The 16329-nt window shown below is 54.4% G+C and overlaps 1 protein-coding gene across 4 annotated transcripts in view; it reads right to left on the reverse strand.

Annotated features, from left to right (window-relative positions):
- Positions 1 to 16329, reverse strand: part of slc13a4 (solute carrier family 13 member 4) — a 135162-nt gene that overhangs the window by 63677 nt on the left and 55156 nt on the right. For all 4 annotated transcript variants that reach the window (XM_072485367.1, XM_072485366.1, XM_072485368.1 and 1 more), the window contains exon 4: positions 2716 to 2921. In XM_072485367.1, the coding sequence (XP_072341468.1) occupies positions 2716 to 2921 (206 nt within the window). The remainder of the gene's footprint in view (positions 1 to 2715; positions 2922 to 16329) is intronic.

The following is a 16329-nucleotide window of genomic DNA, read 5'->3' on the forward strand; positions in this document are numbered from 1 at the left end:
ACTGGTGTTCTGACCTCAGCCAGGACTCTGGGCAGAGATTGGAGAAATCCACCCTCTGGCTGGGCTGCTAACAATAGAATCAGTGCCTCTGAACCCAGGAACGGAGACAAGGTAGCCAAGCTACCCTCCCCTGGTCCTGATCCACTCACCCCATCAGGAAACTTATTAGTTGATGGATGATTCTGGATCAGCCTAAGGTCAAAAAGCTGAATGACACCTAACCCACAAGAAGAGAAAATGAGGAGCCGGAGTTGGTCAGTCAGCCCAAGCCTGCTTCACCATTCAATAAGATCATGCTTCTATCCTCAGCTGATCCTTCCAGTCTGCACCCCCCCCCACCCCCCACCCCCATGGTCCTTACTCCCTTGATGATCACAAATCTATTTAACTCAACCTAAAACATATTCAATAATCTTAACTCCACTGGTCTCTTGGGGAGAGAATTCTATATGCTAATGACCCTTTGAGAGAAAAATAATCTCCTCCCCCCCAGTCTGAAATGGGAGACCCCCTGAGTTTGAAATGGTATGTCCCAGTTCGAGACTCCGCCACAAAGGGAAACATTCTCTCAGCATCTTCACCTTATCAAATTCCCACAGGATCTTACGGGATTCAATAAGTTCACGTCTCAATCATCTAAGTTCCAATGAATATAGACCTAATCTGCTCAATCTTTCCTCATTTTCCCAGGAATCAGTTGAGTGTATCTTCGCTGAACTGCTTCCAATCCAATTATATTCTTTCTTCATTAAGAAGACCAAAAGGCACACAGTACTCCAGATGTGGCCTCACCAATGACCTTTACAACTGTGATGTAACCTCCTTGCTTTTACACTCAATTCCCCTTTTAATAAACGGCAACATTCCATTTGCCTTTGTCCCCACTTGCTGTACCTGCACATGAAGCTTTTGTGATTCATGTACCAGGACTCCCAGATCCCTCTGTACCTCAGACTTCTGCAATCTCTCGCTACTTAAATAATACACAGCTCTCCTTTTCTTCCTCCCAATGTGGACAGTCTTACATTTTCCAACATTATACTCTGTCCCCCAAATTTGTGTCCACTCACTTATCCTATTTCTATCCCTCTGTAGACTCTTTGGCCGGGATTCTCCCACCCCGCACCGGGTCGGAGAATCCCCGGGGGGACGCGAGAATTGGGGTCCGTGGCTCGCCGCCCTGACGCCGGCTGAACGATTCTCCACTGCTGATTCTCGGGCGTTTGTGGGATCGCCACCGCGCCAGTCAGGGACCATTGAAAGTGGCCCCTCGGCGATTCTCCGGGCCCCGACGGGCCGAGTGGCCACCGAGTTCAGCCGAGTCCCGCCGGCGTGGGTTACTCAGGTCCCACACGGCGGAACCTGGAAGGTGTGCCTGCGGGGGCCGTCCTGGACGGGGGGGGAGGGGGCGGGAGGATCCGACCCCGGGGGGGCCCCCCATGGTTGATTCCGTGGGGGTCTATATTCCTCCACGCTGGGCCCCTGTAGGGCTCTGCCATATTGCCGGGGCCGACGCAGAGAAGGGAACCCCGGCGCATGCGCAGTGTCACGCCGGCCGTAGCGCACATACACGCCGGCTGGAGCTGCAGGGACCACTCCGGCACCGGCCTAGCCCCCTAGGAAGGGGAGCATTCCCCATTATCGGGGACCGTTGACGCCGGAGTGGTTGGTGCCGCTTTTCAAACCGGCGTGGGGACATAGCCCCATTATTGCAAATCCCGCCCAGAATGTCCGCTTGACAACATACTTTCCTACTTATCTTTGTGCCATCAGAAGAATTATCTACCTTACCTTCAGCACTTTCATCCAAATTATTAAAACATTGGAAATAGTTGAGACCCCAGACTGATCCCTGTGTGGCACTCCACTATTAACAGTCTGTCAACCCATCAATAACCCATTTATCACTACTCTCTGCTTCCTGTTAGCTAACCAATCCTCGATCCATATTAATGTGTTAACCCCTACACAGTGAGCTCTTATTTTGTGCAGTAACCTTTGATGTGGCACCTTGTAGTATGCCTTCGGGAATTCTAAGTACATCACATCTCCAGATTCCCCTTTATCCACGTTGCCTGTTACTTCCTTGAAGAAATGTAATAAATGTAGTCAAACACAATTTCCCTTTCACAAAAAGCACATTGACTCTGCCCAATCATATTATGATTTTCTAAATGTACTGCGAAAACCACCTTAATAATAGATTCCAACATTTTTCCTATGATTCCTATGACTCTCTGATCATTCATTGGTGAAGGTTGCTTACTTGAATGGGGCAGTGGAGTTTCAATTTGAACTGTATTCCAAGCAAAGCCAGTCCTTCAACAGAGGAAGGAGGAAAATGGGATTGGATTTAATGATCTAAATTGGATTGAATGTGGTGGTAATGGCCCCAGTAACTCTGACAATCAGCTGGTGAAGGTTTTGACTGAAATATCCGTCTGAGTGACTGGAGGACCTGTGTTTGACATCAATGTACAACTCAATGTGCTCCATCAGAAAGTAAAGAGGAAGAAAGATAGAAGGAATCAGGACTTAGATGGGAGATTGAATATTCACCTGATGAAGGAGCTACTCTCCGAAAACTAGTGATTCCAAATAAACCTGTTAGACTTTAACCTGGCGTTGTAAGACTTCTTACTGAATATTCACTGAACAAGTGTGATCAATGTGAGCTATTACCAGTAAAGCTTATGGCAGCCATCTAATACGCACCATATTTTGGGGAGCCTGAGGTAGTGTAGGCATCTTCTATGCTGTCTGTGTCCGTGATTACAGTTAATTCCACATCAGACTCCAAGCTGGTGTTAATGAGCTGCTGAAGCACAGCTTCTGCAATTGGCATCACCATAGCGGTAGTGGAGGTGTTACTGAGCCACATGGACAGGAAGACGGTACAGCACATGAAGCCAAGCACCAACCTGTGAATAAGAGAGTAAATAAATACCTTGCGAGGAAACTTAGAACACAGCAAACAGTAGAAGGAAGAGAGTGTTTCTGCCTGGCACTGGTGATTCGAGGCTGATGGTGGTTTTGCCAGTGGAGTTATTTAATAATAAACCACCTCAGACAGACATCCAAACATACAGCAGCCCTGATACAAACACACAGCCACAGCAGCCCTGATACAAACACACAGCCACAGCAGCCCTGATACAAACACACAGCCACAGCAGCCCTGATACAAACACACAGCCACAGCAGCCCTGATACAAACACACAGCCACAGCAGCCCTGATACAAACATCCAGCCACAGCAGCCCTGATACAAACATCCAGCCACAGCAGCCCTGATACAAACATCCAGCCACAGCAGCCCTGATACAAACACACAGCCACAGCAGCCCTGATAGAAACACACAGCCACAGCAGCCCTGATACAAACATCCAGCCACAGCAGCCCTGATACAAACACACAGCCACAGCAGCCCTGATACAAACATCCAGCCACAGCAGCCCTGATACAAACATCCAGCCACAGCAGCCCTGATACAAACATCCAGCCACAGCAGCCCTGATACAAACACACAGCCACAGCAGCCCTGATACAAACACACAGCCACAGCAGCCCTGATACAAACACACAGCCACAGCAGCCCTGATACAAACACACAGCCACAGCAGCCCTGATACAAACACACAGCCACAGCAGCCCTGATACAAACACACAGCCACAGCAGCCCTGATACAAACACACAGCCACAGCAGCCCTGATACAAACACACAGCCACAGCAGCCCTGATACAAACACACAGCCACAGCAGCCCTGATACAAACACACAGCCACAGCAGCCCTGATACAAACATCCAGCCACAGCAGCCCTGATACAAACACACAGCCACAGCAGCCCTGATACAAACACACAGCCACAGCAGCCCTGATACAAACACACAGCCACAGCAGCCCTGATACAAACACACAGCCACAGCAGCCCTGATACAAACACACAGCCACAGCAGCCCTGATACAAACACACAGCCACAGCAGCCCTGATACAAACATCCAGCCACAGCAGCCCTGATACAAACACACAGCCACAGCAGCCCTGATACAAACACACAGCCACAGCAGCCCTGATACAAACACACAGCCACAGCAGCCCTGATACAAACACACAGCCACAGCAGCCCTGATACAAACACACAGCCACAGCAGCCCTGATACAAACACACAGCCACAGCAGCCCTGATACAAACACACAGCCACAGCAGCCCTGATACAAACACACAGCCACAGCAGCCCTGATACAAACACACAGCCACAGCAGCCCTGATACAAACATCCAGCCACAGCAGCCCTGATACAAACACACAGCCACAGCAGCCCTGATACAAACACACAGCCACAGCAGCCCTGATACAAACACACAGCCACAGCAGCCCTGATACAAACACACAGCCACAGCAGCCCTGATACAAACACACAGCCACAGCAGCCCTGATACAAACATCCAGCCACAGCAGCCCTGATACAAACACACAGCCACAGCAGCCCTGATACAAACATCCAGCCACAGCAGCCCTGATACAAACACACAGCCACAGCAGCCCTGATACAAACACACAGCCACAGCAGCCCTGATACAAACATCCAGCCACAGCAGCCCTGATACAAACACACAGCCACAGCAGCCCTGATACAAACACACAGCCACAGCAGCCCTGATACAAACACACAGCCACAGCAGCCCTGATACAAACACACAGCCACAGCAGCCCTGATACAAACACACAGCCACAGCAGCCCTGATACAAACACACAGCCACAGCAGCCCTGATACAAACACACAGCCACAGCAGCCCTGATACAAACACACAGCCACAGCAGCCCTGATACAAACATCCAGCCACAGCAGCCCTGATACAAACATCCAGCCACAGCAGCCCTGATACAAACACACAGCCACAGCAGCCCTGATACAAACACACAGCCACAGCAGCCCTGATACAAACATCCAGCCACAGCAGCCCTGATACAAACATCCAGCCACAGCAGCCCTGATACAAACACACAGCCACAGCAGCCCTGATACAAACACACAGCCACAGCAGCCCTGATACAAACACACAGCCACAGCAGCCCTGATACAAACACACAGCCACAGCAGCCCTGATACAAACACACAGCCACAGCAGCCCTGATACAAACACACAGCCACAGCAGCCCTGATACAAACACACAGCCACAGCAGCCCTGATACAAACACACAACCACAGCAGCCCTGATACAAACACACAGCCACAGCAGCCCTGATACAAACACACAGCCACAGCAGCCCTGATACAAACATCCAGCCACAGCAGCCCTGATACAAACACACAGCCACAGCAGCCCTGATACAAACACACAGCCACAGCAGCCCTGATACAAACACACAGCCACAGCAGCCCTGATACAAACACACAGCCACAGCAGCCCTGATACAAACACACAGCCACAGCAGCCCTGATACAAACATCCAGCCACAGCAGCCCTGATACAAACACACAGCCACAGCAGCCCTGATACAAACATCCAGCCACAGCAGCCCTGATACAAACACACAGCCACAGCAGCCCTGATACAAACACACAGCCACAGCAGCCCTGATACAAACACACAGCCACAGCAGCCCTGATACAAACACACAGCCACAGCAGCCCTGATACAAACACACAGCCACAGCAGCCCTGATACAAACACACAGCCACAGCAGCCCTGATACAAACACACAGCCACAGCAGCCCTGATACAAACACACAGCCACAGCAGCCCTGATACAAACACACAGCCACAGCAGCCCTGATACAAACACACAGCCACAGCAGCCCTGATACAAACACACAGCCACAGCAGCCCTGATACAAACACACAGCCACAGCAGCCCTGATACAAACACACAGCCACAGCAGCCCTGATACAAACACACAGCCACAGCAGCCCTGATACAAACATCCAGCCACAGCAGCCCTGATACAAACATCCAGCCACAGCAGCCCTGATACAAACATCCAGCCACAGCAGCCCTGATACAAACACACAGCCACAGCAGCCCTGATACAAACACACAGCCACAGCAGCCCTGATACAAACATCCAGCCACAGCAGCCCTGATACAAACATCCAGCCACAGCAGCCCTGATACAAACACACAGCCACAGCAGCCCTGATACAAACACACAGCCACAGCAGCCCTGATACAAACACACAGCCACAGCAGCCCTGATACAAACACACAGCCACAGCAGCCCTGATACAAACACACAGCCACAGCAGCCCTGATACAAACACACAGCCACAGCAGCCCTGATACAAACACACAGCCACAGCAGCCCTGATACAAACACACAACCACAGCAGCCCTGATACAAACACACAGCCACAGCAGCCCTGATACAAACACACAGCCACAGCAGCCCTGATACAAACATCCAGCCACAGCAGCCCTGATACAAACACACAGCCACAGCAGCCCTGATACAAACACACAGCCACAGCAGCCCTGATACAAACACACAGCCACAGCAGCCCTGATACAAACACACAGCCACAGCAGCCCTGATACAAACACACAGCCACAGCAGCCCTGATACAAACACACAGCCACAGCAGCCCTGATACAAACATCCAGCCACAGCAGCCCTGATACAAACACACAGCCACAGCAGCCCTGATACAAACACACAGCCACAGCAGCCCTGATACAAACACACAGCCACAGCAGCCCTGATACAAACACACAGCCACAGCAGCCCTGATACAAACACACAGCCACAGCAGCCCTGATACAAACATCCAGCCACAGCAGCCCTGATACAAACACACAGCCACAGCAGCCCTGATACAAACATCCAGCCACAGCAGCCCTGATACAAACATCCAGCCACAGCAGCCCTGATACAAACACACAGCCACAGCAGCCCTGATACAAACACACAGCCACAGCAGCCCTGATACAAACATCCAGCCACAGCAGCCATGACACTAGCCGCCCGCACTCCAATGCCGCCACAAACTTGTGGAAGAGCAGGATCAAAATTTGTCAACTCTGAGGGCTAATAAGCCTGTCCCATATTGGGAGAAAGGGGTCATTAGCATGTTTGAGTAGATAGATCCTTGGCAGAGGCTCGGAATTCACTAACGTCACAATTACACTGTGCCACTTTGATCCAACAGACAGGATCTGGGGACAACCAATAGAAAAGGAGCTGCACAATTTTTCAACTCCTAAAGGAGCAACCAGCTCTCTCGGTCAGGCCATCAACCAGCTCTCTCGGTCAGGCCATCAACCAGCTCTCTCGGTCAGGCCATCAACCAGCTCTCTCGGTCAGGCCATCAACCCATTCCAGGAACATTGTCTTCTCCCTTGATATCTTGGTACCTTCAGAAGGTTTATAATGGAACGTAAGCACATTCTCTGGAGGTGTACTTCCAGTCTAACTCCTTTTCACATATCAATAGCTAATACTTAGAGATATTTTGGTCTATCACTGTTTTTCAGTTGTTTGGGACAAATATACAGTTCCTTGTTTCCTATCCATTCCCGGCCTATAGCTCTGATTGTATACATATATATATATATATATGCATAGACATTTAAAAAAAACACATTATTGGGAGTGGGCAGTGTGAATTGTTAGTTCTAAGGATAGCTATTGAGTATGTTCACAAGGAGCTATTTCACACTGTTGCGACTCGCTGGGGCGAGATGAACAGTAAGACAGTAGCTCCAGAAATGCCTTGGTCTTATTTATCCTTTGTAAATAGCTAGTAGGTAAATAAATGTTTTTGAACAAAAGGGGCTGGATTCTCCGCATCCCGACGCGAAACCGGGTCCAGCGCTGGTGCGGAGAATCCAGTTCCACGCATGGAATCGGGACTGGCGCCAGTTAATCGATTCTCTGGCCCCCGAAAAGCTGCGCACCCGGGACGTATGCCGCGCCTCGTATCACCCACTAACGGCCATTGCCAGAGGCCCGCCCCGCTATTCTCCGCCCCTGACTGGCCAAAGTCCCGACTAGCATGGTCCCAGCCCTTTGGAAACTCGCGAGGCAGCTGCGGACTCAGTCCGCGGCCGCCATGGTCGGGGGCGGGCCAATCGGAGGGCGGGGAGGCCTCATACGGGACTGGGCCTTTATTGTGCGGGCGGTCTGAGTCGGGCGCGCGGCCGATCGGGGGCACTATTTCTGCGGTCCAGCTCCGCGGTCTGAGTCCGCCATGGAGCACGGCGCGGCCGCTGGAGACCGCCGCCGTGCGCGGCCTCTGACCCGGAAGTGCGGGGACCGTCTTGGCAGCTGGGGCTGTGAGCTCCACGACAGCTGCCTGCTAGCCCCCTGCGTGGCTGTGAATCTGCGGCCATTTGACGCCAGTTTTCCTGGTGTATAAGTCCACAGTTTACACGACGGCCTGGGGACATAGTCCCGAAAACCGAGAATCTGGACCAAGATCTTTGCCTCTCGAGCAAGAAGCCAACATATCCCGAGATAAACACATAATAACAGAGGCAGGGAGAGATAGGTTCCAAGACAGCGAATCATTTGAAAGCAACATGTTGACCTGAAGGCTGTAAATACATTTGGGGTTTAATACGGCTGCAGTGCCTCTCATTGCCACCAGAGGTCTACAGATATTTTGAAAATGTGCTTCAATGGTCCAGAAATCTCTGTGGAAACATTAGATGCGAATGATGCTCCCCATTATTTGTGTTTTTGTTTATTCATTTACGGGCTGTGGGTGTCGCTGGTTAGGCCAGCATTAATTGCCCATCCCTAATTGCCCTTCAGAAGGTGGTGGTGAGCTGCCTTCTTCAACAGCTGCAGTCTCTGAGGTGTAGGTACACCCCATGGGCTGTTAGTGAGGGAGTTCTAGGATTGTGCCCTGGCAACAGTGAAGGAACAGCGATATATTTCCAAGTCAGGGTGGTGAGTGATTTGGAGGGAAACCTCCAGGTGGTGGGGTTCCCAGGTATCTGCTGTTTCTGACCTTCTAGACGGTAGTGGTCGTGGGTTTGGAAGGTGCTGCCTAAGGAACCGTGGCGAGTTCCTGCAGTGCATCTTGTAGATGGTACACACGGCTGTCACTGTGCGTCGGTGGTGGAGGGTTTGAATGTTTGTAGAAGGGGGAGCAATCAAGCGGGGCTGCTTTGTCCTGGATGGTGTCGAGCTTCTTGAGTGTCGTTGGAGCTGCGCTCATCCAGGCAAGTGGAGAGTATTCCATCACACTCCTGACTTGTGCCGTGTAGATGGTGGACAGGCTTTGGGGGATCAGGAGGTGAGTTACTCTCCGCAGGATTCCGAGCTTTTGACCTGCCCTGGTAGCCACAGTATTAATATGGCTAGTCCAGTTCAGTTTCTGATCAATGGTAACCCCCAGGATATTGATTGTGGGGATTCAGCGATGGTAATGCCACTGAATATCAAGGTGGTTAGATCCCCTCTTGCAGGAGATGGTCATTGCCTGGCAATTGTGCGCAGGTGCAATGTCAGGTGAGCGCAGGTGCAGGGTGTGGTGGCATGTCGCTTTAAGGGGCAACTGGGCGGCACGATGGCACAGCGGTTAGCACCGCTGCCTTTCACCAGGGACCCGGGTTCAATAGCCGTAATATTTGAAGTGAAGAAGTTCCAGCTTTATGGACGGCATTTCATGGTAGTTACTGATGGGGGAAATCTATGCTGAGTCCCAGGATTCCCGTACCAGCCTCCCCGAACAGGCGCCGGAATGTGGCGACTAGGGGCTTTTCACAGTAACTTCATTTGAAGCCTACTTGTGACAATAAGCGATTTTCATTTCATTTCACTGTGGCCCAATTGGCCGGATCAGGTGACCCTCCAAGCACTCGCACCTTGAAGAGGCGCACCACCACATCCCTCCCCCTTTCAGTTCCTGATTAACGCATTTCAATAACAATGGAACTATTTACAACATTACACAATAATGGATCGCAACACAGTCCCTTCTAAGGTAAGCTGATCCAGAGATGTCCTTTGGCAGCGGTGTAATTCACCAGCTGCTGCTCTCGCATTGAGGTAACTTCGGTTTGAACCTCACTGGGTTGACTCTCAACTTGCGAAGGTGCGAAGGTGCAGATAACGTCTCCAGTTCCCCCGGAACATTACTGGGCTCTTCCTGGGGGCAGCTTGCTGCAGCATTGCTCTCATCCATAACAATGTCAGTGACAGGCTACCGGGGCGGACTGCCCACTGCCTCTCCGGGGCGGACTGCCCACTGCCTCTCCGGGGCGGACTGCCCACTGCCTCTCCGGGGCGGACTGCCCACTGCCTCTCCGGGGCGGACTGCCCACTGCCTCTCCGGGGCGGACTGCCCACTGCCTCTCCGGGGCGGACTGCCCACTGCCTCTCCGGGGCGGACTGCCCACTGCCTCTCCGGGGCGGACTGCCCACTGCCTCTCCGGGGCGGACTGCCCCACTGCCTCTCCGGGGCGGACTGCCCACTGCCTCTCCGGGGCGGACTGCCTCTCCGGGGCGGACTGCCCACTGCCTCTCCGGGGCGGACTGCCCACTGCCTCTCCGGGGCGGACTGCCCACTGCCTCTCCGGGGCGGACTGCCCACTGCCTCTCCGGGGCGGACTGCCCACTGCCACTCCAGGGCGGACTGCCTCTCCGGGGCGGACTGCCTCTCCGGGGCGGACTGCCTCTCCGGGGTGGACTGCCCCCTGCCTCTCCGGGGCGGACTGCCCACTGCCTCTCCGGGGCGGACTGCCCCACTGCCTCTCCGGGGCGGACTGCCCACTGCCTCTCCGGGGCGGACTGCCTCTCCGGGGCGGACTGCCCACTGCCTCTCCGGGGCGGACTGCCCACTGCCTCTCCGGGGCGGACTGCCCACTGCCTCTCCGGGGCGGACTGCCCACTGCCTCTCCGGGGCGGACTGCCCACTGCCACTCCAGGGCGGACTGCCTCTCCGGGGCGGACTGCCTCTCTGGGGCGGACTGCCTCTCCGGGGCGGACTGCCCACTGCCTCTCCGGGGCAGACTGCCCACTGCCTCTCCGGGGCAGACTGCCTCTCCGGGGCGGACTGCCCACTGCCTCTCCGGGGCGGACTGCCTCTCCGGGGTGGACTGCCCACTGCCTCTCCGGGGCAGACTGCCCACTGCCTCTCCGGGGCGGACTGCCCACTGCCTCTCCGGGGCAGACTGCCCACTGCCTCTCCGGGGCAGACTGCCCACTGCCTCTCCGGGGCGGACTGCCCACTGCCTCTCCGGGGAGGACTGCCTCTCCGGGGCGGACTGCCCACTGCCTCTCCGGGGCGGACTGCCCACTGCCTCTCCGGGGAGGACTGCCCACTGCCTCTCCGGGGCGGACTGCCCACTGCCTCTCCGGGGCGGACTGCCCACTGCCTCTCCGGGGCGGACTGCCCACTGCCTCTCCGGGGCGGACTGCCCACTGCCTCTCCGGGGCGGACTGCCTCTCCGGGCGGACTGCCCACTGCCTCTCCGGGTCGGACTGCCCACTGCCTCTCCGGGGCGGACTGCCCACTGCCTCTCCGGGGCGGACTGCCTCTCCGGGGCGGACTGCCCACTGCCTCTCCGGGGCGGACTGCCCACTGCCTCTCCGGGGCGGAGTGCCTCTCCGGGCGGACTGCCCACTGCCTCTCCGGGGCGGACTGCCCACTGCCTCTCCGGGGCGGACTGCCCACTGCCTCTCCGGGGCAGACTGCCTCTCCGGGGCAGACTGCCTCTCCGGGGCGGACTGCCCACTGCCTCTCCGGGGAGGACTGCCCACTGCCTCTGCGGGGAGGACTGCCCACTGCCTCTCCGAGGCGGACTGCCCACTGCCTCTCCGGGGTGGACTGACCACTGCCTCTCCGCGGCGGACTGCCCACTGCCTCTCCGGGGCGGACTGCCCACTGCCTCTCCGGGGCGGACTGCCCACTGCCTCTCCAGGGCGGACTGCCCACTGCCTCTCCGGGGCGGACTGCCCACTGCCTCTCCGGGGCGGACTGCCCACTGACTCTCCGGGGCGGACTGCCCACTGCCTCTCCGGGGCGGACTGCCCACTGCCTCTCCGGGGCGGACTGCCCACTGCCTCTCCGGGGCGGACTGCCCACTGCCTCTCCGGGGCGGACTGCCCACTGCCTGGGGCGGACTGCCCACTGCCTCTCCGGGGCGGACTGCCCACTGCCTCTCCGGGGCGGACTGCCCACTGCCTCTCCGGGGCGGACTGTCCACTGCCTCTCCGGGGCGGACTGCCCACTGCCTCTCCGGGGCGGACTGCCCACTGCCTCTCCGGGGCGGACTGCCCACTGCCTCTCCGGGGCGGACTGCCTCTCCGGGGCGGACTGCCCACTGCCTCTCCGGGGCAGACTGCCCACTGCCTCTCCGGGGCGGACTGCCCACTGCCTCTCCGGGGCGGACTGCCCACTGCCTCTCCGGGGCGGACTGCCTCTCCGGGGCGGACTGCCCACTGCGTCTCCGGGGCGGACTGCCCACTGCCTCTCCGGGGCGGACTGCCCACTGCCTCTCCGGGGCGGACTGCCCACTGCCTCTCCGGGGCGGACTGCCCACTGCCTCTCCGGGGCGGACTGCCTCTCTGGGGCGGACTGCCTCTCCGGGGCGGACTGCCTCTCCGGGGCGGACTGCCCACTGCCTCTCCGGGGCGGACTGCCCACTGCCTCTCCGGGGCGGACTGCCCACTGCCTCTCCGGGGAGGACTGCCCACTGCCTCTCCGGGGCGGACTGCCTCTCCGGGGCGGACTGCCCACTGCCTCTCCGGGGAGGACTGCCCACTGCCTCTCTGGGGAGGACTGCCCACTGCCTCTCCGAGGCGGACTGCCCACTGCCTCTCCGGGGTGGACTGCCTCTCCGGGGCGGACTGCCCACTGCCTCTCCGGGGCGGACTGCCCACTGCCTCTCCGGGGCGGACTGCCCACTGCCTCTCCAGGGCGGACTGCCCACTGCCTCTCCGGGGCGGACTGCCCACTGCCTCTCCGGGGCGGACTGCCCACTGCCTCTCCGGGGCAGACTGCCCACTGCCTCTCCGGGGCAGACTGCCCACTGCCTCTCCGGGGCGGACTGCCCACTGCCTCTCCGGGGCGGACTGCCTCTCCGGGGCGGACTGCCCACTGCCTCTCCGGGGCGGACTGCCCACTGCCTCTGTGTGCCATTCTCTTCTTCTCAACTGCTCCAGGCACCTCTTCACTCTTCCTCCTTGGGCATCTATCACATACGACCTGTTTGGCCATTACTGTTCCAGGGACCTAATTTGGACCAGCGCCAAAATTCTTTACACAAACCAAGTCGTAGACCTCAAATGTTCTCAGTTTTGTTTGAATGGTGATGTCTCTGCTGTCCGTTCTGTTTTGCCTCCACTTTCCCCACCAAATTCTGGAATACCGGATCCAACCTTGATTTAATACGTCGGCCCATTAGTAACTCGGCAGGTGTGGTGACCTGAGCTGTTGTTCTCTGGGAGACCAGGAACCGCGCCAGTCTGGTCGTGGAGAGGCTGATCTTTGATTCTTCATGGCAGATTTGAATATTGGGATGGTTCTCCCGGTCAGTCCAGTTGAAGCAGGGCGGTCGGGAGCAGTTTGAAGATGTTGAATGCCGTTGGTTCTCATGAAATGCTGGAACTCTTCACGAGTCCCATTATCCGAAACCAGTACGTGGGGCAATCTGAGGGTGGCGAATGTTTGTCACAATTTCTCTCCCGTAGTTGGTGAGGTCGTAGATTTCATTTTGTGTATGGCCGGCACTTGGAGCACACATCCATTAAGAGCAAGAACATGGAGCCCGTGAATGGGACCGCAAAATCGACATGTAGTTGCACCCATGGTCGACCTGGCCATTCCCACGGGTGCATTAGGGCCGCAGACAGAAAACTTTGCTACATTTGATATTTGCCACATTGTTTGACCAGATTCTCTATGTCGATATCGATTCCGGCCCACCACACATAGCTGTGTGCGAACACCTGTGTCATACCACATAGCTGTGTGCGAACACCTGTGTCATACCAGTATGGGTGCTGGAGTCAACCCTGGAGAACCATGTGCTTGACTTGAGACAATACAGGGTCCTTCTAGTTCCAAAACTGACCTGTTGTGCCAACACTGACAATGTATCGAAAAGGTAGCACGGTAGCACAGTGGTTAGCACAGTTGCTTCACATCTCCAGGGTCCCAGGTTCGATTCCCGGCTTGGGGTCACTGTCTGTGCAGAGTCAGCACATCCTCCCCGTGTCTGCGTGGGTTTCCTCCGGGTGCTCCGGTTTCCTCCCACAGTCCAAAGCTGTGCAGGTTAGGTGGATTGGCCATGCTAAATTGCCCTTTGTGTGCAAAAAGGTTAGGTGGGGTTACTGAGTTACGGGGATAGGCTGGAAGTGTGGGCTTAAGTAGGGTGCTCTTTCCAAGGGCCGATGCAGACTCGATGGGCCAAATGGCCTCCTTCTGCACTGTAAATTCTATAAGGTTTAGCGCAAGAATGATTTCCTGTGGTGCTGGTGGGGGTGGTATATTCTCGGGATGGGGAAGGCAGCATAAAGCGCCTGAGTTTGATATGTGTGCCTAGCCTATGCTGAAAAGTATATTTGCAGGCTGTAATAATAAAGCCCAGCGTCAGACCCTAGCTGAAGCTTTGGGAGGGATGGCCTTAACCTCCCGAATTAAGCCAAACAGGGGCTTGTGGTCAGTCTGGAGTCATGGAGTACAGCAACCTTTATCTCATTCTCTTTAAATAGTTAGTAACCTTAAAAAAAACGTTCTTTCGTTAATCTACTTGGTGGACGGCAGCGTTCAAGGTACTAATCGGGGTTAACCAATAAAATGTGAATGTTACTGTCGGAGGTGCACTGCTCCACTGATAGCTTCTCAAAAATGAGGAGTCACCTTCAGGGTTCATCGTTAAAATGCACTGGGCACTGTGAAGTTGCGATTCCATTGTAGCTGTAAACTAAAGCCAGCACAGAAAGTTAGAGTTGTCTGAATTGATGCAAAGAGCCTGGCTTGAAGCCATTTAAGATCTGCACAGGCTTAATTAATCTTGGATTAGCTATCAGAGATTCTTTTGGCAATGTGCTAATTGCTCACTTCTGCCAATGAACCTCTCTGGCACCAAATATTAACTGCTATCAGTGTGGTCATTCATTCCTTTAGGTTTTGATGGTTTTTGAACATTTTGAAAATATGACATTTTAAAGGACAAACTTTCTTTTACTTTTCTATTCTATCTCCTCAAATTGGGGCATTCGATTAAGGTAGAAGCTGAAATATCATCAACGGAATTTTCTGTCGGCAGGATCCTCTGTTTTGTCGGCAGCGCACTCATGCCCACGGGTTTCCTGACGGCATTGGGAGTGCCCACAATGGGAAACTCCATTGGCCGGCTCTCTGGACGGAGAATCCCGTTGCCGGCGGGGGCGCGCCGCAACGGAAAATGTGTGCGGCGGGATGGGGAATCCCCCCCGTGTATTTCTTTCACCATAATAGAAAATTGCACGTTCCACAGCTATATTTCTGAGAAAAGAAACATGCTATAGAAACTTTTCAGATTGCACTCATCAGGACAGATGCAAGAATGCCAAATTTCAAAAGGAGAAACAATTGATGCTGCCGGAGAAAAGGATGCTGATTTCTTGGTAAGTAGAATCTGATTGTCGCGGTGCTACCAGGAAAGTGCACTAAGGAACTATTATCCCCATGCTGTTGTTTAATTCAAACAGGGTGCAATGCTGGACATGTTTCCTTTCCTGCAGAAGGCAAGTTCTTGTGTTTTAATATATGTAGCTTCAAGTAAGGACAAGTGTTATGGCGGGCCTAACTAATAATCTTAAATTGGTTGTTAGCTTAATTCTTAACAAATTCGGGATTATTCAGCAAGTGCTGTCCAATCACAGAATCACATCTGACATTAGATATTATTTTCTGTCTTTTGCAAGCAAGTTCTGGTCGAGTATGGTCAGTAGTCTGCCTGTTGCAAACAGCTGAAGGTCCATACGCCATACCTCCCAACAACTGGCTGATCAAATCAAATAAACTTGTGATATGCAAATTTCAGGTTTTTCAAAATCTGTTTGAATGGTAAAGCCAACTGGAAAAACCCAATAACCACAATCAATGAGGGGGCAGGAAGTTGTTTTGGTACATCCACAAACTTAATACAATAGTATCGGAATTCCCTTTATTTTTGTTTATTTGTAGGAAGTAGGTGAGAGCAACAGAGAGATTGTAACTGATTCAGGCTGCCCCACCAACAGGACAAGCAAAAACAACACTTGACATTTGATTGCTGGTGAAGTGCAAGTGGTTCTGCATGAGAGCTTTGTAAATCTTGTGGGTTCCCAAATCACTGACCATAGAGGCTCCAACTAAACAAAGTCTATTCACGAGCTTAGCAG

This window comes from Scyliorhinus torazame, chromosome 19 (assembly GCF_047496885.1).
Source record: "Scyliorhinus torazame isolate Kashiwa2021f chromosome 19, sScyTor2.1, whole genome shotgun sequence".
NCBI lineage: Eukaryota > Metazoa > Chordata > Chondrichthyes > Carcharhiniformes > Scyliorhinidae > Scyliorhinus > Scyliorhinus torazame.